At 41.5% G+C, this 26,750-nt stretch overlaps 1 protein-coding gene across 1 annotated transcript in view; it reads left to right on the top strand.

Annotated features, from left to right (window-relative positions):
• DIS3L2 (DIS3 like 3'-5' exoribonuclease 2) overlaps positions 1 to 26,750 on the top strand; it is a 182,616-nt gene that overhangs the window by 7,181 nt on the left and 148,685 nt on the right. Inside the window, exons 3-6 of the mRNA XM_066325906.1 lie at positions 11,660 to 11,818; positions 12,096 to 12,238; positions 17,469 to 17,522; positions 21,646 to 21,747. Coding sequence (XP_066182003.1) covers positions 11,660 to 11,818; positions 12,096 to 12,238; positions 17,469 to 17,522; positions 21,646 to 21,747 — 458 coding nt within the window. The remainder of the gene's footprint in view (positions 1 to 11,659; positions 11,819 to 12,095; positions 12,239 to 17,468; positions 17,523 to 21,645; positions 21,748 to 26,750) is intronic.

Here is a 26,750-nt window from a genome sequence, read left to right as displayed (position 1 = left end):
GCACCAGTAAACATGAGCCAGCAATCTACTAAAGGCCGCAGAATCAGCTCAATAAATGGAGAATGTTGGTTGCTGTGGAAATCTTTAAAATGTAGCTAATCTTGCCAGGTTCAATGTAATGTGGCTTAGATGACATTAATCATAGTAATAAGATACAAGAGAGAAGGGAAAACTGGATTTACTGTATGGCCCCATCTGAGAAACACATGAAAAATAGAATGCTCCTTTCTCTAATGGTTTAGGAACGTCATCACAAACATAAATTTCTCTTGCTTTTGATAGAAAAAAATGTTGCATTCCTGAGTCTTGTGCAACTAATGTTTTTGGCAAACTTCAGCTATAGTATGTGAGTTAATATCTGATGTATCCTCTCTTGGGGAGATGAGATCTTGCCCTTGCAGGGACTGTGTTTTTTATATGTGATCTAATGTTATAAACTATTAGAAGCCAATTCAAAATAAAATAATTTATTTAGCAATTTTTTCAAAATCGAATTGAAAAGCCACAATAAAATCAGACAACATTGATCGAATGCTGGGTGGACAGGGAAACGGCAGCAAAGGTGCCTTCTAACCCTGCCACACATACTGGGTTTCAGCTACGGTTTTTATGCAGTTTATTTGTCTCAAGACTAAGTCCATTGAAAGTCCGGATATTCATGTATTTCTTTATTTCCAAGCGAGGCTTTGAAAGAGTTCCCATAAGTATGAAAAGACGATTCAATAGTTTTCCCGGATTTCTTCTTTGGGGTGCTGATTTGATCATCCTCAGGATCCTCCACCAAGATTGATATCAGATGTTGAGGAGCCGTGAAGTGGGGGAGCCCATCCTTGATGAATGGGCCATCTCCAGTCCAGCCCTGCTATTATGTTGCGAATTTTTGAGGTTTCACAGCTTGCACAATAGGTTTTTGAATCCCGAAGACACCCTCGAGTGGCTTTTAATAGTCTAAACTTTTGATTCAATATTTAATACACGAATTTTATATAGTATGTATTTACCACATGTAATAACTGTCTTGTGTGCCCTTTACCAGAGCCCTGAGCACACCTTGGTGCAGCAGGAGCCCTTGCATTTGGCAGCAAAGCTCTCACCTCTCTGAATGAAGGAGCTTCCTTCACCTACTGGTGCTCAGGTGAAAATGCTCCTCGGTGGAAATACTTGTTGCTATTAACCTGCTATTTTTTTAAACTTTTTTTTTTTTTTTTTCTACTCAGTAGCCCCCATTATGTAGTGCATGTAACTATGCCTATCAGTGTGGTGTTGGTCCTAGGAAAATAATAGGCTCATAGAAGAATTGATTTTTTAAATTCATTGTAAATCTTCTCTTTTGTGTGACTTGTCATCAATTTATTTAACAAAGGTCCTGTTGAGCTCTTCAGTGTCACTTTCTTATGAGAATAGGGTTTTGATGCCAAAGGTGTGAATATGGATGTTAGAGTATGAACTTAATTAAATCACAGCGCATGTGCAATGCTTTAAAACCTGTTTAGTCAAACTAATTAAATGCAGCAATAAATTTAGAATGGTTACCAACAGGTGTGTCTGGTTCTTGCAGTGTCATGTCCTGACCCTGTGCTGTTTAAAACAATACATCTGTCAGTCATCAGGAAGAAGATATATAAGTAGGCTTGAAAAGGGGTTTTTTTGATGACTTGCAGAGTATTGAATAATGAGGGTAGTTACTGGCAGCCATCTGGATGTCTTGGTGGACTGGGAACAGGCAAAACAAAATCCATTTATCGGATTGCCAGCATAGAGCCGTGATAGCTCTGCGAGGAACCCGGTGTGGGAAGAAACAGCTTGGAAAAAAGTTTTGTGCTCTTGATGGATTAATCAGCTGAACCTCCTCCTCCTGTGAAATGTGGCCAAAGGGGTAATGTATGAACATGGGGATTGGGAGATGGAATATGGAGTCTGTATGTCTTTGGCACGGCAGCAGCAGCTTCTGGAGTGTTGTATCCTGCGGTGATGCCCTCGCTTTGAGACGGGTGGTGATGAACTGATGAATGCTCAGAGGGCAGCCATAGGGAAGATTAAAACGCTGGGATTGTGAGTGAGTGATTTGAGGAACCCTGCTTTAGTTATCGCAGAGATGCTCGGGGGAGGGGAGTTTTCACTAAATTGCCTACATGGGGAACAGATGTTCAGTAATAGGCTACTCAGTTGAGTAGATTATGATATAATGCATTTGAGGCTAAACAAATCCAGGCTTGAAATACAGCACAATTTAGCAGTGAGGGTGAATGACCATTGGAACAGTTTTACCAAGGCTTGTGGTATGTGGGCTGTGACCAGCGCATTTAGAAGCCGTGATAACAATTTCCACCCCTGAAAAGCACTGTCATTCAAACAGGAATTAATTAGTGAAAGACCTCTGTCCTCTGCTGTCCATGAGCTCAGTCAGTCCACACACCCCAGTCAGGTCTAGCCTGTTACTCAGGTGGTGTCCAAATGTCTCCTTCACCATAGGTAGGGCAGGTTCTTTGCAGCTAAATTCATTGGCTCTTTGGTTCCTCTTTAGCCTGTGGCTGCTGTGGACTTTCTCTGCAGCCTTCCTCTACAACTCTGCTCCTACCTCTGCTGTCCCAAATGCTGTTGCCCGTCTTTTGCCCTCCTACCCCAATACCCTGCTAACTGGCACCATGAAATGCTGTGGGCTGCATGTCCTGAACTCCCTCTTGTGGGGAAAGCCAAGTTATGGAGAATTGAGACTTGGCTGGGGCAGGGTGGAAAACAAAATATTGTGATCTATTGCATAAAATAATGTCTTCTGTGACCAAAAAAAAAAAAAAAAGAATTTCCAGGGTGCTGAATGAAAATGTCAACACTAGCAGCTGCAGCCCACAGATGTATGGGACATGTCCTGCCTTGGAGAATATTCCAGGCTCTCTGCAAATAAAAGCCAGCGGCCAAAATGTGGTTTTGTTCAGTTTGTATGTTTTTAGGCATTTCCCCGCACACTACTAGGGACTGTGATTTATGTACCTACTGCACTGAGTGGATAATATGGGGAATGGTTAGTCAGCAGAAGAATACATTCAGCAGCACCTTGGGCTACCTCAGGATATGTAGGAATCTGAAGGCAGTTCTTTGATTTCTTCTGCTGTTAATGTCTTCTAGTATGTTAGCACGTCCTGTCAGGTATTTTGCTTTTCAAAGCCTCTTAGCTTCCTCTGTTCTTTGACCAACTTGCTTCTCTCAAATTACCGAAGCCTAGAAAAATCAAAGACAAAACTTTCACAATATTGTGTTTTTAAAGTGTTTTTCTTGAAGTCTTGAAGAAGCCTTTTCACAGTGTAGTTGCTGGATAAAACAAAGAGCAAAACGTATAGTGGAAGATGTTTAGGGAAGATGGAAGGATGAGGAGGAGTGGAAGCAGCCCTGACCGACCCACATCCCGAGGCAGGAGTGGAAGCCTGGAGGAGTGCAGTCATCAGGCGGAGTAGGTAGTGAGGAGGTCACTAGCAGGGTGGAGCAGGTTCACAGAGAGTCCTGAAAACCAAACGAGATGTACCCCCTCCCTGACAACACCACTGCGCTGCTGCACGCAGCTGGAGCACAGTAACTATTTTGATAAACTTTTAGTCTATTGCTACTAAATGAGTTTCGTCACCAGCCCTTCGTTCAGAGCCTGGAATGGTATCTTTGGCTCTTGCACTCCTGTAGTATTCCTACAACACAAACCCTGCTGAGGAATTGAATAAAACTGCAATTACTGTGTGAGTTACCGAAGTCAAAAGCCTGCAAGCATGAGGATGCTTGGAAGTGTTTTGGAAGTGGAAGCATGGTGTCATGAGCACATGATCTTGGCGGTCAGGAGCAGTTTCCACAGCATTGTTTTCAGCAGCAGAAAGAATCCATTGTGCATTTTTCTTTATTTCAGTTTTTCAAAGCCTAGGCCCTTTCTGAAAGCCAAAGTCAGCAAGAACATTTTCCTTAGTTCCATATTGAAATCTGGGGACATGCAGCACAGGAGTTTTTAATAAGTATGTGCAGCTTAAAGCAGAAGAGCAGTGGCAACATGTGCCTTCCACCATATGCGTGCTTCTCACCTCATTTTCACGAGTCTGGAAATGAGCATCTGTCTCTACTCCCAACTTCCCTTAATGTGCATGGACATGCCACTTTTTTGCTACCTTCATTCCTAAGTAGGAGTGCTTCTTCCTCAGTGTTTCATTCTGAGAATGTTGGATGTCTGAATCTTCTATGATCAGCTGCAGTGGCACTTCCAAAGGTGGCTTATGGCCCTAAGAACTCCCTCACAAACCATGACAGCCTGTTTCCCCACCTGGCTGGGGGATAGGCTGCCTGTAGCCAGCTTGTTCCCCATGTGGTAAGGATTCCCTTTGTTCTTTTTTCATTGGACTCTTCTGAGCAGATTCTGGCAGACTTTCTGCCAAAGCTGTTTGGAGAATCACCTTCTCCAAAGAGGCAGGGTGAGAGAGAGCTCTCTGTGTTTGTTCCTGAAAGGCGCACAGTGTGCTGGTGCACAAACACAGCCATGTAGACAACCTGCTGCCTGGCACAGGCAGAGCTGTATTATGTTGTAGAGAGTTGCTGGTAACCAGTTGGGCTTTTCCAGTCCTTTGAATTACTGCTGAACTCACATTTTAGAGCTGTGTGGACAGGCCTTCATTTAACACGATGTCTTCTCATTTTATTTTGATTTGCCTTGACAGTGGAAAGTTATATTTAGATTTATGCTGTGTCTGGACCCTGGTGGCCCATCATAATGGGTCAGTTAGTGAGGCTGGGGGGCCTGGGAGCCACTTCTGACAGCTGGATTTCAAGACAGCACCCACTCAGTTCAGGACATTTGCATTTTGGCTGAGCCCATGCATGTAAATGTAGGTTTGCATTGTTTCTCTTCTTTGAATGACTGTTTAATTAACTTTAAACTTAATTATGTAATCTGCCATCTGCCTAAATCCCTACACTGCTTTGTATCACCATTCTTTTCCAGTTCCACCAACATATTCCCTTTCCCAGAAGTTTTCTCTACTTTTCAATGATTAAGATAATTTCAAATTGTTCACTTCCTTGGCTGCTTTTGAGGAGGACTCACAGCAAAGTTGTAGGAACTCTCTTAGCTTTATGCTCTGGCTTGGACCAAGCAGAGGAATGTTCTGCAGAACCTCCAGTTTAAGATTCTTTGAATTTACATTTCATGAGAGAAGAAGGATCTTCTTTTATTTGCTTGTGATAAGGAGAATGCACTCTCAGTTTTTCTTTTGGACTCCAGATTGAGCATCTGAAATATTGCCTACCATGTTGATCTCCTGCAGGTCTCTGTTGCAATGAAACATCACTGAACTGATAACATATCTCCAAGTCTTGCCTTTCCACTCCTACAACCCTAATGAATTCTTTCCCATGACATCCTCATTTGTCTCTATTGATTTGTCTTTAATCTTGAGCCATCTACTTTATTTAACCTCTTGGCTTCAAGATACTGTAAAATGCATGGAGGTGGTTCTGTTCCAAGGCTGTCCAAGAACTCTTTTACTTTGTGTTTAGAGAAATGTGGAAGGATGACGGTTCCTAACAGGTTGGAGCAGCGCTGTGCTTTCAGTGAGTGTTGTGGATGGGGTTTGGTCCTGTATGTGTATTATTTGGGCTCTAGCACAGAGATAAATGCAGAGAGTATCTTTTTAATTCCCAGTACACAACTCCTTCCCTGAGCAACTATACCAACAGCTGTCTTTGTGTTTTTCCTTTTAAAACTAAATAGAACAAAAAAGGATTTGGCTGTTACCAGTAGTGGGGCATTTAATCTCTTAAATCCGCAAAATATTTTGCAAAACATAAATAGTTTGTTACTTCTGGCCTGCCTGTGACCAGTGTTTTTGTTGACATAACTCACATTTGAGATTACTTCAATGGTGTTTGTTGGTTTTGCCTGTTGTTTTTGCCTGTGTGTGGTAATTTGATCCCGGATATTGTAGTAGTCATTTAGGTGCTTGGAGATTTTTGACTTAGTCACTTCTATAATATGGCATCTACTGGATGTCACTGGTGCATTAGAAATTGAAAACAATCTAACAAACGTGTTTCGGCTTTCAAAATTTGAGGGGGAATTATTCTAAAGGCTTCTTTGAGCTGCAGAAAATATCAAATAGCTTTGAAATTGCCTGTTTAAGTATATGAAAGGGGCAGGCACAGGGATCCTAGCAAAACCACCCTGATGTTAATGCAGTTTGTACTGGCAAAGCATCTTCTGCTAGGAGAGTTTATTTAACTTTGGAGAATGAAAGGGGCAGTTGCCTGGTCCAACATGCCAGCAGCAGATTTGTGCCTGTCCAAAGCTCCCAGCCAGGAGCTGCATCCCCCCAGCCCGTCAGAGCTGTGCAGAGACAGATTCACAATAGTACCTGAGATGAGTTGTTCAGGGGCTATGTAGGACTGTGGGCTTTTTATGGATTTTTATGTCCCAGATGTCTTTCCAAAACAAGGCAGAGTTTGTGTTGGCTGAACTTTAGTATTGAGACTATTAATACACACTGTTACACATCAGCATCCATAGTGCCTTGTAAAGTTGCAGATAGAACTTCCTGGCAGCTCTTGGAGAGTATTCATTTGCTAAAAGACCAAATTTGATGGTTTCTAAAATTTGCTTTGTCAACTCTGCCTGGAGCCAAGGGCCAACTTGAATTTACAGATCTGTGAGGTGATGACTTGGGTTGTCTTGTGGTTGGACACTAATTCATTAAATCTCTAGTAAGGATGAGTGGGAACATACTTTAACTTTCTTGCTGTGTTTAACCTAGTCTGACTTAAATGGGAGTGTGGGACTAACCACAGGCTGATCAAGGTAGTTCTTGTTGTCTCTGGTTGGTTAATTTCTGCTTTTGGGGCTAGGGCAGTGTTAGGGTGATTCTTCTTTTGGTAGCTGCCATGTCTTTGAGATCATGGGTGTGTCCTTATCATGTCTTACTAAGTGCACAGCTGGGTTGTCTTGAAGGAAATTGGTTTAAGTCATTGAAGTGAGTCAGCAATGAAATGGAACATTGTAGAAATATGGACAAATATTTAGGAACTGTGTGTTAAGAGTGTCTCATTAACTGATAACAAATTGTTCTATTGCATGTTATCAGTTCTGGGGATATGCTTCTGTTTCTTCTCACGCTTATACTAACTGGAAAACAGGGTTTTCCGAAGATTCCTTGCCATATCTAGACCGTGGTCTAATGCTGGGAAGCAATGGAAAATCCTCTTAGCAATAGCAGAGTTACTGGATGTATTGGTGTCCAGTCATGGACTGATAAAAGTAAATAGCAGATGCAAGTGTTTTGTATTGGAAAAGTTTGTGACAATATTATTCTGTCCAATGCTTTCAACATAAATTCCCTTTTTTAAAATGTAAAAGGAGCCATTACATGCTGGGATGGTGTCTGGGGATTCAGGCACTGCAGAGATGTTACCAGCACCGTTGTGGTGCTTTCACAGTCCTGCCCACCCCAGGGAGCTGCCTAACTATTGTAGGTATCTCCATAAATAATACAGATGGTGAGAAAGCTGGAAGTTTGGAGGTAAAAATGTCTGGTGAAAACGTAGATGCCCTTTGGTACGAAAGGGAGAAACTCACTTGGATCTCTCAAGTAAAACTGGTTCTTGCTGGATCCTGGATTGGATTTGTCATGGATGTGCCAAGGAAGATTCAGTGATACTTCCCTTCTCTGCTGGTAGTAATCAAAGAGATTGTCAGGTGTGAGACAGTTAGAATGTTTTATTTTTGGTAAATAAAATTGAGGGTCTTGATTCTTTCTTATGTAAAACAATATGCAAATTTTAATATAAAATTGAAGACTTTCTGGCCTTGCTAACTTCATGTTTAGTTGAGCATTTTAGTTGATTTAGTTGACCATCGAGTTGATCAACTGACTAAGAGATGTAAATTTAATTAAATGCAGTACTTTTCAAAAGCTAAACTCTAGAGTGATTTTGTATAAATTATGTCAAAATAAGCTGATTTAAAACATCTAGCCTCCTCTCTTACTGTAAGCCAGGTCAATTATTCTGGGAAGCTGCCTTGCATGTTCCCCCCCCCCAATAAGAAAAGATTAATAGGTACTTAGGTTTAAAGACCAAAATGTGCCATTGTGTGATGTCATTGTTGTGATGGAGATGAAGTGAGGTGGTTTGGATTTCAGATGGAGCTCCAGTGCTGTCCTTCCAGCAGAGCTCAACCAGCCCCTGCGTCGTTTCTGCTCCTTTTTGGTGTCCATGGTGAGAATAAAAATGAGTGACTGATTGTGAACTGTCCTGAAAGCCCAGGAATGCACCCACTTTTCCTTCATGCCCTTCTTTCTGTGGGCATGTGTCTGGCGTTGTGTGTTTCTACTTCCCACTGGTGCTTCCTTTTGGCTAGTTTGAAGGGTTTCCTGCTCCATGGGTGGAATTGCTGGTTCTATTTAGGTGTCCCTCTGTTGTCCTTGTAGGGAGCCTCCATGCCTGGTGCAGGAGTTGGGATTTTTTCAACCCAGATCTCCCTCCAGGGGCCTTAAAGTACAGAACAGTTAACTACCTTTCCTCAAATTATTAATCATTTGTCATATCCCATTGAAAATGGCAGAATATCTAGAAATCCCAGGCAAGTGCTGGCTACATCCACAGGGAGCAGCTTTGCATCATCTGTGCAGCCAGATAAACACCCAAACGTGTTGCATTTGCTGTTTGTTGTGAATATTTACGTGTCATGCACTGGAACTGCTCTGTGTTCAGGCCTGAGTGGTTCTGCACAGCAGATGTGTTTGGTGCTCTGTGGTTGCTTCAAACCTCGTGTTAGGGTGGATCAGCCAACCTCAGCTCTGCACTTCAGTCTTCCTTCCACTGAAATGATTTTAATTTTTTTCTTGTATTCATTTGCTTATTAATTTATTTGGTATTTGGTTATTTTAATGCCTAGAATGTGTTACTACTTTGTGTGACATCCTGCCATGAGAGATTTTGTTCTATCTTACAAATCACCCAACTGTAACACCAAGAAAAAGTAAGACTGACACATGTGGTGCTGGAATAGGGTTTAACCATGTTTGTGACAGATTTTTCAGAAAGAATAGTCTCAATATATCCTATGTTAAAGAGTAGTCAAGTTACAGTTTGCTTTGTGGAATGTCTGTTTATGCATCAGAGTATTAACGCTGAGCAGTGGGGACAGCAGGAAAGCCCATCTTGAGAGGTATTTCTAACTTCCAGTTTTAGGGGACAGGTGCATTGCAGAAACAAATACTGACTCTAGTTAAAACAGATGGTGACCTGCAGTTAGGTCTCTTTCTTTTAAAAGAAGAAATACAAGAAATTACAGTCATGCAGAATTTAATGTGTTCCAGTTGAATGCTAATTGTGACAGTTGCCTGTGGCTTTGTAACAGGGGTGGCTTTGTTTAGCTGCAAATGTCATGGCCAACGGGGTCAAATACTAGCCCAAGTGGCTGTGGGTAAACTGCCGTGCAGGCCAGCTATGTCGAAGCAGAGTTGCTTGTTTTGAGTGAATTTTGTCTTCAAATTTTGTTTTTGAACAAATGAACAGTCCCACCATGGAGTGGGCCCAAGGCTTAAGTGCTGAAAATGTGCAGATGCCTCTCTGCATGTCTACCTTTTATCACACAAAGATGCTTCTCCACCCTTTGCTGTTGCTGTACATTAGTTTTGGCTATAGGGGCCCCAAATTTTTTGAACCGTTGGACAAGCCAAGTGCTGGGACAACTCTTGTCTGCAGTTCCTAATTCTGGCTCTTAGCTCACTGCATAATTAATGAGATTTTTTTTTTTTGCTTCCCCCCCTCTGCATTTTAGCTTTCTGCCTTTTTTTTTTTTTTTTTTTTTTTTTTTCAGCTCCTTCTTAATGACTTGTTAAGATTTTGCCTCCTTTTTATCCCAGGCTCTTTAATTCATAGTAGTATTTTCTGTGACTTGCTGTCATAGAAACGAGGGCTTTAGAGGACCTTACGAGCTCGTGTAATCCATTTCACTACCTCAAGGAAAAAACTACTCTTCTTAGACCGACTCTGGCAGACGTCTGTCTCACCTATTTTTAAGAACCTCCAACGAAGCAGATTGCATGATCTCTCTGGGTGAGCAGCCTAAAATCCCGCCTGTTGCAGTTTAAGTCAGATTCCTCCACCAAAATATCTCTGAAAATGTATCCAGGAGCAAATTGTGTTGCCAATTCACTAGTCTGTACTTTTACTTTTGGTGTCTGTTTTTAAACTTAACTTGACCCTTAAGACATTTGTAGATCATTTCATTAGGCAGTTGCAAATAGTTGATATTAGTTCCATCTCATTATGTGGGCCATACAGGTTGTGTTTCCTCAGTTGCCTCAGCTGACACCTAAATTTGCTGCTGTGCTCTTGCTATGTTGGGGCTGCAACCTCTTCAGACAGTCCCTGGAAGCACCCTCAGAGTGTGAAAAGCTTCATTGTGTAGAAAAAGGCCCAACCATGTTGTGTTATTGTGACTGAAAACAGAAGCCTCCTACTTGTTTCAGCTTCCTGGCTGGAGATGCTGCTGTGGTGTCTAATCTCTTCCTGGACTGGTCTGAGCTGGCACCTTCAGTTGTCCCTCTGCCTGTCATGGTGTTTTCCCTCCTGAATTAGGAGGATCCCTCCCTCCTGCTGATTTGCCTCTTCTTATATATGAAAATAACTTTTTCTCTGTGGCTGGGAAAAGTAGCAGTTTTCTATTGTTGCACCGTATTTTTTAAAGATCTCTGCTCAAGTACAGCTTTTAAAACTTTTTTTTTTTTTTTTTTTCTCGCTGCCGTGAAGCAATCTGCTATTTTGTTTGAGGGGGATATACCATAGGTAAAAAAATTTGCCTTGTAACTTGGATAGCACCGTAGCAAATAAGTTGGCGTTGCACGTTTTCTGACTTGCAGGTACAAGCTTGGACCCAGGGAGCGTAGCCAGGAGGGGCTGGAAGGCAAAGCTGTGATGACATGTTCAGTATCCAGGTGGAGGGCCAAGAGGGCAGCTGCGCGGCGCTGGGTTGCATTCCAATGTGCTGATCCGTGGAACAGCGTTGGCATACGCTTTGGAAGCTGCTGCTTGCTCTCCTGGCTGTAGGGAAGGGGCTGAGGTGATGGCAGGGAAGTAAGGGGTGAGTCTCTGCAGAATATTTTCTTGTGATTGTGGCCTATTCTGAACAGGCTGGACATTTGGAGCTTTGGCACTTATTTCTGGTGTCCTTGTGTACCGTGCTGCCTCTGGTAGCTCCACAGTTAATAACTCCAGTGTGGGTTAAGGTTTTTTTGCCTCCTTGATTCTTGAACTGGCTAATTAAGTTGTAGGGAGGTTATATTTTTCTCACTACTTGAGGGCTTAATGGGGTGAAGACTTTGGAAACAGTTTAACAATTTCACATTTTATATGCTCTAATGAATTTCCCAGGATTTTGGACGGGTTGTATTGAACTTTAGCATCGTAATTTCCAGCATTTTATTTATGCTAAAATAGGTTAGTGGTGTATTAAGAGGCCCAAAGAGCCAACAGATTACAAATGAACTAATGAGGACATTGTTTCTCTTGGATAAAGGCTGTGACTCATGGTTGTAACTTGTACAGAGGAGCTAGAGACTATGAGCTTCACCAGAACCACTGGCTGGCACTGGGATTCCTCTTCCCTTCCTTGTTATTTCATACCTGTATTTCATTTCAGGTGCAGAAAAAAGAGGATTTGCAAGGACCAGAAACAACTCTGAATCTGCAAGAACTCCCCAGAACTTCGATAGGAAGAGGCAACTTTCTGAATCACAGACAGAAACAATGAACAATTCAGACAGCAAAATAAATTCCAGACAACTGGGAACTCCCAGAGGTATTAAAGCAATGCGTGTACACGCTTCAGGAATAAGCTGCCTTGAAGCCTGTGCTTTAAAAGATGGGCTGGGATGAATGCTATTGACTTTAAAAATGACTGTTAATTATTTGTAAAATATGATTATTCCATGGTTTTCATTGTTCTGAAGATGGGTGCCAGTATTTCTAGACAAACTGTTCTCAGAAGTTCAGCTTTCAATATAAAACCTCTGTACAGATTCTGTTAAGATACAGACATGTTTGGTGGGCAAAGTAACATGAGTTTTTGTTTGCAGGAGGATCCTATGCTGCTGCCCCAGCATCAGGTGACAGAAAGAATCTAAATAAACCTGCTCGAGGGAGGAAGAAGAGTATATTTGAAGCCTACATGTCAAAGGAAGATGTTTCAGCAGGACTGAAAAGGGGAGAGCTAATTCAGGTGCCTGAAATGTACAGTGTCCATGCTCTTGTGATAAGTCTGTGAAAATCACAGGCAGTTGTTGGAAATCAGCAGCAGTCGATGACAGGGAATTGATGTAGCCTTTGTAGATGTCAGAGGAAGATATTTTCCCTTTCTCAGGATGTTCTACCAGTGGGATGGAATCTTCTATATTCCTCTGAAGCAGTGTTTTATAATTTTTTTTTTAATTGCTTGTTCTATAAAATTCCTGATCCACACTAGTGATAAATTGCAGATTTCTGGTTGAATAGTCTGCTGTCCATGGTGGTCATTACTGGGGAGACACTTCCTTTTACAAATGATGCTCAAAACAACAGCAGTTGCTGGTAGCCTCTGTCTGTGTATGTAAAAGTGAAAACAAATGCCCTTAGCAAGATACCTCTTGCTGAAATTTCTCACAAAAATATTTGTGCTTCTTTTTGGACCAGCAAAACTGCAGCCATCATTAGATAACAATTATTTTCTAAACAGTGTGGGGGTAGACCTGCTGTCCTGTCTGTTGGACAGAGGGGATTTACATGAAGGCTGGCAGGGCTGAGATGGAGAAGAGGAGAGCATCCTTACACCACATTGATAGTAGTCCTCAACATGGTCTAATGTTCTTCGGGACACACCTGGCATCCCAGTGAGATCAGACTGGCTGGAGAAGAAAGGCAGGTGAAAGTCAATGAGGGCATGATATCCACAGAGGCATTGTTTACCCAAACACACACAGGTCCATTGCCATTTAATTAGTGTTGTAGTGCTGGTGAGGTTGTGATACTTTCATCAATACACTGGAGCCTCAAATGACATCACCTCAATTTTTGACTGATTTTTTTGTTATAATTGCATAATAATTCTTGTATATCATTATAATGGCATAATCTCTGGAAGTGTGATGAAGATTTTACATAAAAGACTGCCTCATTCCATCCTGAAGACCAATCCCATGCACTCTTAGCTTCAAGAGAGATCATATCCCTGCTGATGATGAGCAGTGTCCACTGGGCTACTTGGACCTTAGGCCAGTGCATTTTTAAAGACTACCACAGACATCTGCAATGGGAAGCAAATGGTGAGGGAGGAAATGGGAGCCTTAAGCTGTGACTTCCCTCACGGCTGCACTGGCATATGGCATCAGCTAAAGTTTCTGCCTCACCTTCAGGAGTGTTTCTGGCACCATTTTTGGTAGCACTGCCTGATAGTGTTACGTGTAGTATGTGTAGACTGCCTATGAGGTCAAGTGCAGCTGCAGATGAAGCACATCAGGCTATGACTACTACCTGAGAATCCCATTGAAATGCTGAATCCCCATGGACCTGTGATTGCATGATCCCTGGCAAAAGAATCCCTAATTCTTGTAAATGGGTAGTGTCTACTCCAGGTCATGTGCTGCGTAACTGGAAGAGTCATACGTGCTTTCTTAGGCTCCGTCTGTTTTCCTTTCATCCAGTTCCACATCTCAGTGAAACAATTGAAACTGTAGAAGCTGGATTTAGTCATTCAGAGCTGAGTGTTAGATCATGGGCATCCCAGCTCAGTTTCTCATCTTCATTCATCCTTATGATTTTATCAAGACCATTCATCACTGCAGCCTCAACCAGGATAGGTGAGATCCTGAGGGCAACTTTAGTGAATAGATGAATATTCAGTGGTTTTCTTTACAATGGCAAGAGACAGAATGAAAAAATCCCTGTTGTGTTAATCTCCAAAAGCAGGGCATTGTTCTGACATGGTAACCTGCAAAAAGGCTCCACAAGAGCCAATGGAAGGGGAGGACAAACCTATTGGTCTGAATCTGATGGCCCTGAGGAAACTGGGATACACCCAGGCAGTAGCATGCCTCTCTGAACATGGAGTGTCTCCTGGAGCATCCTGGAAACACTAGATCTGCTTATATTTGGATGAGAATTTGAGAACTCTCTTAGGGAGAAAAGAGCCTACTGTAATACTGAGATTCTTGCTGGACCTTAGCAATGCAGCTGTGCAGCGAAGTGTTCCTGAAAGCCCAACCCACAGAAACTACTGGAGTAGACTGGAGATTGCTCAGATGACACACAAGTGTCATGAAGCTTAGGCAGCCCTAGATCAGCAGGAGTGAAAAGTTATCTTTATGAGTGCTGACGTCTGTCAGTAATATTGATCCTAACGGCTTCTGGTACTGTATCTGACATAAGTCATGTTTTGATAAGTAGCACAAGAAGTGTGCCCTGCAGATTCCTATATTCATTTAGTCATGCCATGTGTCAGGATGTGTCCTTCCACGAGAAAAGGGATCTGAGTTCAGGTGCTTACGAATGCACAGAATTCCCCCTTCCCTGCCCTTCAAAGTGCAGGGAGCAGACACCAGGGGTTTGGGGTTGGTTGGAATCACACCGGATGGCCCGAAGGCAAACGAGACTGAATAACTCCTGCGTTGTTCTGTGAGCACACGGTGGTGGTTACACACAACAGATGAAATCGGGCTGTGTATTAAAGAGCACTGACCCAAAGGACTCTAATCATCCTCTGAAGCATCAGCCAGAAACTCAAATCTGCTCCATGCCTCCAGCATCTCCCAGACCCTCCCTGCAGGGCTGCTGGGGTCAGGCGGAGCGAACAGAGAAGCAGAGCCTGCTTTGCTGTTAAAAGGGTGTTTTTCCTTGGAAAGCTGTACTTTTGTGATGTGAAAGCTGGGGTTTCCCTGATTTTCATGGATTGTTTTTTCAAAGGAAGCCTTGGTAGCAATCAGATGCTTGCGCACCCTGACTTGTTTTTGGTGTTTTGTACATACAAACGAATCTAGGCATGTGTGTTACAATAGTTGTTCTAAACTGCTTGGTTTGGGATGCTTGAAGTTTAGTCTGAGTACTGCCTGCCCTGGGTTAAGCAGAGCAGCCTGAGAAATCATGACCCTTTTGTGTCTCACAGGGAAAGTTCAGTGAGGTTAGAAACTTTATTGGCAAGAGCCTGTGAAGCTGCCTTGAATAATCAGAAAACGTTTTAGAAACCTTCCTGCAGACCTTGTTCTTCCCTTTCATAACAAAGGCCCTAATGACAGAAAAACACTGATAAATATAGCAGCTATTATTTGCAAGCTATTGTAAAATAATACAACATTAGTGTGACATCATGAGACTCTGCAGCCAGATCCTCACCCCCTAATACACATATGAGAACAGTTGTTCATTGCAGATGGGGAGAGTGACTGGTTCCAGATATGATATCACAGCGTGAAATGTACAACATTGTAAATAGGATTTTCATGGGCACAGATAATAGGGCCCATCTGCTTTCTAAGATATATTTTTGTGAGTTTCTTGCTTAAAGGAAAGAGCTGAAGTTTTTTAATATTACTTGATGTAATAATTGTAATGCTGATCATCATTGGGTAGTGCATATAAAATGCAGATATACAGGCTGCATGATAAACGTGGTAACACTGTGCTCCTCTGTGCGTTTGCTGGAGCTGGGCATCCATGGGCAGAGTTGCTGCTCTGGTGCCTTCTGGACCATGGACACAAACCCTGAATTTTCATGTGCATGATTGGCATTTACACATGACTGATTGACAGCTGTCCCAAACTATTCAAGGGGATTGTGCAGAGGAAAACAGGATATCCCCTTACCTGTTTAGTGCTGGTGGTTAGATCTACATATGGCAATTGGTTCATTGTCAAACAGAGCAACAATCCCTTTCCATTTTTTCCTTTCTCTCTGTAGCAGCTTCTGATGACTGATTCTGGGAAATAAGTGGAGGAAAACCACTGAGAGATTTCCAGTAGTGGGTACCAGTGCTAATAGAAACTGATGACGGCAAGTCAGCTCTCACTTTGCTTAAGCGTAAAATACTCCAGGGTTTCTCTCAGTGGGTTGGTAATCTTTGTTTCCCTGCTGTTGTCCTGGGTTATGCCTGGAGTGTCATTGTTAGTATAAGTTATGTGAGACATAAAACAAGATAGTGTAGCAAAGTACTCAAATAGTATTCAAAGAGTATGAAATACATGCTGCTGATAATCTGGTATTCTGTATTTGGTGGTAAACTTTAGTAATAAGTGTAATGGAAAATCTTTGTAAATCTGTGAATTCTTCAAGGCAGCAAAACTTTCACATGTAATCAGCTCTATTTTCCTATTGGCTGAGTGTTTCCCAGAATACATAAAAAATTATTTGCTGCAGTAAAGTTTTAAAGAAGCAATTCCTGTGAGATGCTCCTATGATTGCTTAACACAGAAGTGCAAACAGATGGAATCTGTTCATATAATAAATTGGCTAACATTACTTCAAATATACAAGTGGAGAAATTTCTGAATTTCTTCCCAGAGCAGAAGCCTTCTGGAAGGCAGATACCTAAGTTGTATTCCCATAAGATTCAAATGCTATCAGTTTGAGCTGCAGTCACCTGAATCCTTATTTCCATGATCCTTTTGGGATGCAGATGTGTAGCCCATAAGGCTTTGGTTAGCTCTGCCTTTCTCTTGGATGGACCTGAGTGCAAGCAGCAAAACTGGTTGGTTTACTTTGGAGGGTTAATACGAATTTGTTGCAGGTGACTTGGCCTTTAAGTTGGCAGATAACAAAGCAGAAATAGATAGACCATGGAATTTTCAAATGTATTTAAGATAGTTTGCCTTTAAGTATGTTTAAACAGAATTTAATCCTCTAGACTTCAAATGTTTATTTTTGGAAAATCCTTTTAATTCTTTTTTGGAAATGTACTTTATTATCACAGAACCACCGCTGCTGTCTGTTTGCAGGAGCAGCCTAAGCAGCCAGAGCCCCATAAGAATGATACCTGCTGCCATGCAAGCTCAGCTTTTCTTTTCCTCTATCCTTGTGTCCTCCAAAATAAGCAAACCCAACATTCTCCTTTTCCAAGACAGAGCAAGCCAAATTGTTTCTATTATCCAATTGTTAACGAAGTTGGTGGATGCTCAGCAGAAAATGTGTGAAAGGAACAGGACAGCTTGGATCCTCAGTTCATCCAGTAGCAGCAACAACTAATGATTCAACATCTCTTTGATGACAGACTGCAGTAGATCAGCTTAAGCCTATCATGAAACTGCCTTTTGGCTTGAAATTGCTTGGATGCTAAGTTGTCAAGATTTGAAATGTATAATGGAAATTTAGATGTATCTCTCATGTTTCACTGTAGATATATTACCCACAGCTCTCTAATTTAGCTGGTGTTAAATAAAATTAATAAGATTCAGGCATAATCTTTCTCCTTCTTTTCTTTTTTTTTAAGGGACCCTTGAGAATAAATCCTAAGAAGTACCATGAAGCCTTCATTCCATCTCCAGTAAGTGTAATTTTATAAAGCTTTGAAGTTCATAAGTAAAGGTGCATTAGGATAGGAGTTCTGCTGTGTACAGAAGGTCACTCAGAGGTGAATTAGTTAGAATAAATGAACACAATCTGGATTTTCTTTTATATCAGATATTCCCAACGAAATCCTGCTTTCTCATTCCTCAAAGAAACACTTTGCTTGTGCTGAAGTTGGGGATACTGCAGGGTCCCACAGAGGCCAGCTGAAGTCAGGTTTGAGGACCACCAGATAGCGTAATCAGAAACCCTTGGTTTATGGCTGCAGAGGTTTTATAGATTTTCCACTGATTTAAGTTAATCTTCCCTAAACAAATATGCTCTCCATTTTCGATCTGCTGCATGAGCTAATTTGAAAAGTCATTCCAGAAATAATATGCGTGATTCCTTTTCATGTGCCCGCTTTGGCGCGGGCTGTATCTTGGTTGGCTCGGGATGTGCTTCTGCCACATGGGACTGGCTTGCACTTCTTCTCTCTTCTTTCCTTATTTTGACAGAAAAGAAGGACCCTTGAAATTTCAGGGCCTTCCAGTCAGGAAGGTGACTTCACAGCTGGCACAGCCAAAGCTTTTTATCTGGCACTGACTTGGTCAAAGTGTTGCTGCTAATGAGAGAGTTTTATATTGAAATGTTTTGCTGATGTGGGGATGAGAAGTCAGAGCCTGCCCTGAGACAGTGAAACACTGATTATGTTGTTGTCCCTGCTACTGACAGCACTATTGTTTGGGGGCTTGGACTGAAAGCCTTGAAATTCACAGTGTTTTTAATTTCATGTTGTGAATTCAGGGGGATGTTTTGCAGTTTTGTTAGAGAAAGTTGGCATTACAGGGGTGGGAAAAGGTTGGGGCTGCACAGAATACACTAACATTAACTAGAGGAAGAAGTATAGAGCAGCTCTCTGGTATATCAGAAGGGAAGTGTGTAAGTGAAAGGAACTTTGATCCTTTCTTTGCCAGGTGTCATTCTCGTAGGTGTGGTAAGCGTAAGCTGTTAAATATATTCTCTGAATTCATAAAATGCAAGGTTAAAAGAGAAGTTCAGCTACTCTCATGAGTTATTTGGGGGTGAGGCTTTACGCCTAATCGCCCCTCTGGTGTCCAGCTGTTGCCTTGTGCCTGTTCTGTGTGCAGGAATTCATACATTAAGGAGGGCTAGCAGAGGTGGTTATCTCAGCTATCTTTCTGCTTTTCTGCCCTTTATGGAGATGAATACTAGAACCAAGGTGGATGAAGATGACTCTGGCTTGTGTTGACACAGTCATTTAAGAGAGATGCTTTGGAAGCTTACCCTTTGTATAACATCATTTGCCATAATGGAGGAGTTGCTGCCTTGGTGTTCTGCAGCACTTCCCATCATTGCCAGATGCTGCAAGAGCTGCAGCTGTGAAAAATCACCCTTTCTTTCCTGCTGTTGACGAGGGCACTGTACCCCTTTCACTTCAGCTATGACTTGGCCATGGCCTCATGGAGTTCAATGCAACAGCTGTTCACCTTCTGACACCAGGAGTCCCTGCGTGTTTCTTGCTGCACATGTGCTCTGTCTGCTTGCCTCGTTGTTGCATGAAGAGCTGAGGGGAAGGCCCAGGGCTTTTTTCTTGAGGCTACCCAGAGAACACCCCAGGAATTTAAATCTCTGCGCTGCATCTCGTGTGTTCTCTGCACAGGGTGGTGTGGTTTGAAGTGTCAGTGTGAAGGATGGTGCTGCTGAGCATGAGTGACAGTCAGTGGAGCTGTGCTGTGCTTGTGGGAGGCACTTCCAGAACAGCTGGAGGTGCTGCAGACCTCTTGTCAGAGGGGGATATGGAGCACTGCTGGAGATATTTGCAGAGAAAGGCCCATGCTCCCTGGAGGGGCTGCAGAAGTCTTGAGGCCATTATGGCTGATAGACTAGATGTACCCCAGGGACAGTTAAGACTTTGCAAGTGATTGTGCTCTGTTGCCATTCAGGGCCATTTTAATTGCATTAGTAATCTTGACGTGTCAGCTGTGCAGAGGAAAAGTGGGATGCACAAATTTTCTTGGGAGTGCGTAAGTTCACCCAACAGTTGTGAGCCTGAAGCTCAAGATACAGAGACGTTTCTTTTTGGAGGGAAAACCAAAACTGATGACAATTTTCTGATTACAGCTTTGTTGCTGATGTTGAAATTAACTACTGTAAAATAGATGTGCATACACATATGTAAATTTGTGTATATAACTATATATATAAATATAGTTTGGAAAGAGAGTGTGTGGGTGCAATTAAAGACAAGACACTTGAAGAGTTTGGAGATGCAGCTTTAACTAGATAGTGTGATACATCAGGCACCTTTACAGGGAGTAGAAGAAAATGTCTTATATTTTCATGGACATGGGAGAAAAGGAAAAGAAGCGTAGAGCAAATTATTGTGAATGCCCAACTGTGTCCTACAGCACAGAGCAGCTACAGGTAAAAAAAAAAAACCAAAAAAACCCCCTAACCCAAACCAGGAATTTGCCTGAGAAAGTGACTTTGAGCATTTCATTTTTATGTATATGACAGATTTAGGTAAAGAGTTGGAGCTGAAGGGAAAGGGTGGGGAGAAATAAGGAATAAGACCATGTGTAAAAAATCTGGCTTTTTGAAAAGAACGGTTTCCAATTTGAATTATGTTGGTCCAAGAGGCTTTGCAATTTTTCTGCATCTTGTCATGGGAGGCAGCTTTCACACAGCTGTTGAGCTGCTGCTGCTGCTTTTCTTTCTAAGAGTAATTTGGTCTCTTGGAGGACAGCCTTAGTTTCACATCATGGCAGGGTTCTTCCTTTTATTGTTTTGGTATCTAAGCAGAGTAAGATACTTATGTGATATTTGGGCTTCATGTTTTCAGGTTATAAAAGAAGTTTTTCTTGGACACTGAGCATGCTGGTAGTTCTGATTGGATTTATTCATGCTTATGAGACTCAGGAGTGTCTGAGAAACAGCTGAAGTTGCGATTAAGACTTTAAGTCTTGTGAGGCTGTTTTTTTTCTTTGAAAGACAATGAAGTACTAATCCGAAGAAACTTAACCTCCTTTTTTGTACCTCAAAACTATACAAAGATAACTCTCTTCAGGAAAACTATTTAAACTGGTCATATTGATACTAAATGTTCACATTGTTTGACATGTTCATTGCACTGTAAACAGACACATGTAATTTTTTGTATACTGAATTATGGGAAAGGAGAAATAAAAGCAGTGAGATCACAGTCAATAATTATCAAAAGAAAAAAAGACGAAACTGGTAATCCTGTAAAAAACCAAAATCTTTGTGTTGGCATCTTCAGGAAACTTTATTCACCCCATGAAGAAAATCTCCCAAACTAAATCTAGAGTAACTGAATGCCAGACATGTCTGGAGTGGATAATCATAGTGTGTGCAATTAGTAGAGACTCTTGTGCAAGGATTCTAACCCAGAATATTCAGAGAAGATGTCCTGACATGTCTTTTACATTAAAAGATCTCCTGGCTTGCAGTTGGCATCTGTGGTTGCCATTATTTGGGATACCTTCTAACATTAGTTGTGCCAAATGCAGAATATATGGTGTTAGCTCATTTGAAAAACAAGGGACTGCATTGCATCCCTAACTACAATCCAAACCACCTTCACAGAGTGCTCTGCTGATCCAGGAGCTACATGGCCCTGCTTTCCCAGCTCAGCAGAAGAGGAGCAGGAGCTCTTCATGGAGCACTTTGGAGAGACTGTCTTATAAACAGTTCTGAACTCTTATCTGTTCTGAACACTGCCTTTGAATGTTTGAGGTGGGAAATTAATGTGTCAAGAGCTGTGACAGCAGAAAACTCTCTACCTGTTCCCAAGAGTAACAGCAGTGGAACTGAGACAACACATTTGAAGGCTTGGCTCTGTCTGTGTAAATAGTATGGAACTACTGTACTGGTACATCCATATGAAGATGTTCATTTGCTGAAAGATCCTGTATGTTAAAGGGCAGATGGTGAATCTGTTTTGTTCCTGTGCACAAGTGCAGGTTGTTTGGCTCACCCAAGTGTGTGTCTTTCTTGATGGCAGTGTTTTAAACCTCTTAACAACCATGGTTTAATATGTTTTGGTCTGGCACTTACTTTTCTTCCTCTTTGACCAGGACGGAAGTCGTGATATCTTTATTGACGGAGTGGTTGCTCGCAACAGAGCCCTGAATGGTGACATCGTGGTGGTGAAGCTACTTCCCAGGGATCAGTGGAAGGTCAGTTCAGTATATTTTTGCTGTGATTTAAAAGAGCTTATAGAAACTTGTAGAGCATGAGACTGTTTTCATCACGAAACTTGTAGAGCCTGAGACAGAGAACAGAGATTTTCCTACAAATCAGATTAGCTAAATTGAGTTTATGCTGCTGTTGATTAAAAGACCTTATCCATTACAATGTTTGGAAGAAGTGATACCTGAAGCGTTGAAACCTCATTCTTTGTATGGAATGGCCTTCATTATCACTGCATGGGAAAGTCTGGTGATGAGACTGGTTCCAAGCACAGTTGTCAGAGGTGACTTCTGGTATCTGCTATTTGGCTGTCTTCATGCTGTGGTGTTTTGGATAGCACTGTGTAGGTGTTTGCAATTGCTCATGTATTTGACAAGTGTTGTTCACAAAGCTTTAGTTATGATTAACTCTCTCTAATTTTTGGGTCCTCAGTCCATGAAAAGCTTATCTTGTCACAGCTCCAGATTTTGCGGTAATACCTTTCTTTACATGAATGAAGCATGTGTGGAATGACTGGAGCAATACAAATGTGGGACAATTGCTTTTCATTTTCATGTCTGAGGATTTCACTAAAATCACTGTCTGGGTTTTTGTTTGTTATTTTTATTCTTTTCTTTTTTTTTTTCCACTGATGAAACTTCTTTCTGTAATCAAACTTTGTCCTTTCAAATATCTGGATAATTTTATCTTGTTTGCAAGTTTATCTTTTAACACTTCTGTTCTAGGGCAGTTTTTGCTCCTTTTCTCTAGTTCCTGGGGAATGGAAGCTACAGTTAGCAATTTTTAACATGGGTTTTCACATGTAAGCATGACAGAACCACCACAAATTGTTTTCCAAACCTGGTTTTTGAACTCTTATTGAGGGTTTAAAGACTGTTGAAGATCTTTTATACGAAAGTAATAGTAATGTTTCCAGGAGAGTGGGGACTGGTCTGGCCTACTTTGGCCTGGTGCTTTTTACTCTGTCTAGCTACTTTCTCTACATGTCTTTGTTGCAATGTGATTTTAGACTTGTAAATGCAAGGTGTTTAGTCTGGTCATTTGCTGAACTTTCTTCCTATTCTGTTAAATCTAATAACAATTGAAATGATGGTTTGAGACATATTAGGGCTTGTCTCTTCCTTTTAAGTATGCATAAAATGAGATGTGCATATTTATTGACACATGTAAGTACAAAACTAAATCTAATACAAAAGACAATCATAAGTGGGATCTAAGGTATTACAGGTATATCCATATACAAATAAAAGAAAGAGGTCTGCTGCTGTCTTGGTAACATCTGAGAACCAGTTTCGAGGGTCAAAGTGACATTTCTTCAATAGGTATTCAAGACTTCAAGTCAGAGTTCACTAAAATTATGTTGATTACTGTGTTTTGATCCACAAATAGATATATGCAAGTTATCTTTTGTATTAAACCATTTCATATAGATGGAAAAATTGAATAGTTTGGATGCTTAAATCCTTTGCCAGGACCTGCCAGCACAAGGGCTTCTTTGTAGGCTTGATAGGGATTGCCTGAGCTGGAAGCTTTGTCTGCAGTTTTCCATTGATATCTGTCTCTAAACAAAGATAATGCCTCTCCCTCTCTCTTCTGTTCTCATACCTTCATATGTTCAACAGTAATGATCTTTTATGAATAGAAGAGGAGGATTCAGAATGTTACCCCTGTCCTGAGAAAATGCATGAATAAATAGAACTGTTAGAGAAGTGGTATGTGACTGAAAGGAAGCCATTCAAAAGACTTGAGTGTTTTGTAATACGATTGTGATTCTTCTGTGGTGAATTTAACCTTGCCAAATGAAGAAGCTGGAACATGCCAGTCATGTTTTTCAGCTACATAGGTGCTGCCCTGTGTAGTCTCATTTTTTGTTTCTTGCCATCAGCAACTCAATCAGTGATGACATCCCTTTTCCCCTGCTCCCCCAATCTCCTGCTATGTGCTCGTGTTTGTATTAGCTCTTTGGGAAAAGTGCCACTAAGTTTCACTGAAAGATACTGCCTTCTGCCAAGCAATTCATACTGATTAATAATAAACTGTCACAACCTATTTTAGGTTTTTCCATTTGTTTAGTCTCATGCTGCTGCAAAGCTGCCACTTTGGTGTATTGGGGGTTTTCTCCTTCCCGTTGGGCCTTTGGAACAAGCTGAGGAGCTTCAGTTATTTCTCTGAAAAATGTAAATCAGATATGTGGTATAAGTGATGCTCTCAGAGGAGGCTTTACAGGCTCTGTACATATTGGTTTGTTAGGATTGAGATGTGTGTGCTGATTATTTTTATGGTTCTCTGTTCCCAACACATTACCATTGAGAAATGAGCTGGGTTTTTTGCTGTTGTACCAGTTTCTTGCACAAGATAAGGCTATTGTTTCAGCAGTTTGTTGAGTCTGTGCCTTTTCAGTTTCTAGCACCCTGGATGGCCTCTGGATGCAATGGGGGAAGATCTTCCCTTTGATAGTGCAGGTGGTCCCATGGAGCTTCTCCTACAGTCACAGTGTATTCCTGTGTTCCAGTAAAGGCAGGGCTTAGCTGGCACCTCTGTTCAATTTATATGTGTAAATGAGAGGAAAAGAGAGAACCTGTGAGTGGTAACAAACTGTGGATTTTGGATGGAGAAACCTCTGTGTTGCTTGAATTGCTGAGAAAGCTAGGAGCTGCCCTGTCCCTGGTGAATTGGTCATTGCAGGTGAAGTGCCTGTGAGGGAAGAGCTGCCATCTGGAGAGCAATTTCTTCAGGGATATACTGGGTCCCACTGGGCTGTAATGGTGATACCCTACACAGAGGTATAAATGCCAGAATGAAATGTAAGGGGATGGTGAAATACTCTGGATGTGTGATTATACTTTATGTAATACCTTTTTGAGAGAGACAGCAGTATTTTCTCTCTCCAGCCTTCTACTTCTTGGCTCAGTGGTGGGAAATTTATTAGGCTTGAATTTCTCAACATCATGTCCTTCCCATCATGTGCATCAATTGCTTGGATGAGCTACTGTGGTCCTCCCTGTGCTTATTCTGTCTGGTCTTAGAGCTCTGTTTGTTCATGCATCCGCTGGGAGAGCTGCACACTCTTCAGTGATGATCAGTGTGTCAGTTCATAATTCTCTGCTTACTATTAGTTCTGATCAAGAGCTAACAATTTCAGTGTGGCACCACAGACTTGAAGGAGAGACTTTTTGTCCCTGAAATTTGTTATCTTGCTCTCCTGAGGAGGTGGCCATCATCCTCCTGCCAGGCTTGAGCGTTGCGGTGACCGCAGTTGGAGGCTGCATTTCAGAAGTTCCTCTCCTGTCCTCTTGTGTTACATCTTGGGAATATTGAGGTGCTATGGTAACTTTCAAATATTTAGCTTTTGCAAAGTAAGGTATTTGACTTAGGCTGTTTTTCCAGGTACTTAACCTACTCTTAGCGAATGAAGTCAGAGTATCGTTGCAGTTTGCAAGACTGTCTCCTGACTTCAAGCTGTGGGTCTGCCCTTAGTCTGTGCCTTTATCTTCTGGAAGAGCATCATAATAAAAGATACCCAGTGACAGGATTTACCTCAGTCCTTATCAATTACTCTGATAAAAAGAAAAATGGTGCTTTATTTCTTGTCTGATCTTCACTGCTTTAACTTCCACCCCTGGGTTCTTCTTACATTTTACGGAGTTGTGCTTACATCAATTTCAGAAGCTTCAATTATACAGTGGTATAATTACTCGAAGTCAAAGAAAATGTTGATATTACGATTATAGCAATATTTCGTAGGCTCGTCAAGGAGGGAAGCAGTGTGTCGGTATAGAGGATAAACCTAACCTGTTTTTCCTCACAGCCTCTTTTTGCTCTTTTGCCACCTGCTTAATTGCCAGACAGAATTTGTTTAATTTCAGGTATCTGTTTTGGTTTTTCTTGCAAGATGTAATTTCTTTGGTGGAAGGAAATAGCATAATAAGTCATTTGATATCACTTGGGGCTTGGATTCTTGGCCCAATCCCTGGTGCTTTTAGAGTAGTAGTTTATAACATGGAATGTTTTTCATGACAACCGTCTCATGTATTGCACGCTACGGCTGAAATTTTAGTCTTAGTCTGAAAATAGTACCCAGAGAAGGACTTGGTGCTGCCCAAAACTTACGGAAAAGAACTTTGGGATCTGACTCCCTATTGCTTGCTGTAAAGTGCCAGTGAGGTCTCCAGTTATGCGTAAATATACTGTATATGCAGATAAAATAATTCCTGATTAACCTGCCAGTTTCTCAGAAATCAGTGCAAATCAGTACCTCTGTTGTTGTTGTTTTATGAATAATTTCCTTATCAGCTTACAGTTCTTCTTTGCACAATTTCCACTTCTTTTGGTCTTGACAGAAGGTCTCTAAGGCCAAGGATATGGAGCTGTTCATTATGTACAGTGTGTGTTGCTGGATAATAGGATGATGGGTGCAGCATTTTAGTCACGAAGTGTCCAACAGTGATGGAAATAGTAATGCTTCGTAGCTCATGAAAGCACATGTTCTGTTCAACGCTGAGCTGTCAGATGCAATACAGTGCAGCAGGAGATCTTCAAGCTGCCACTTCTGAGCAATACATCACAGATAAATATTTAAACACTTTCTGTACAGAAGACATAAAGTACAATTCACTTTTCCCAGCTGTGACTGTTGTTGGCATAATTACAAACAAATGTGAAGAAGGAACAATTTGATTTAAGTAGTCATCACAAATATCACCACATATAGCTTGAACAGAGCTATGTATCCTGGCAAGTCACTGCCTCCCACTGTTGGTGAAAACCTGTGAAGCATCAGTTGTCCAGAGGGGATGCTGGCTTTGGATTTGCCCTGCTGAATAATAATTTATTTCAAATTCTTCTGAGAGTCAGTTTCTTCTCAAAATCTTGCAGCTAATGTAAGGATAACAGTAACTCAGGAGGAGATGAGGTTCTTAGAGGGTTATCACAGCAACACTATTTGAGTCTAACAATCAAGAATGTTGTTTGGAAACATTACATTCGTAAT

This window comes from Sylvia atricapilla, chromosome 10 (genome assembly GCF_009819655.1).
Source record: "Sylvia atricapilla isolate bSylAtr1 chromosome 10, bSylAtr1.pri, whole genome shotgun sequence".
NCBI lineage: Eukaryota > Metazoa > Chordata > Aves > Passeriformes > Sylviidae > Sylvia > Sylvia atricapilla.
Note: the sequence above shows the minus strand (reverse complement) of the source record. Positions and strands in the feature narration are given on the sequence as shown.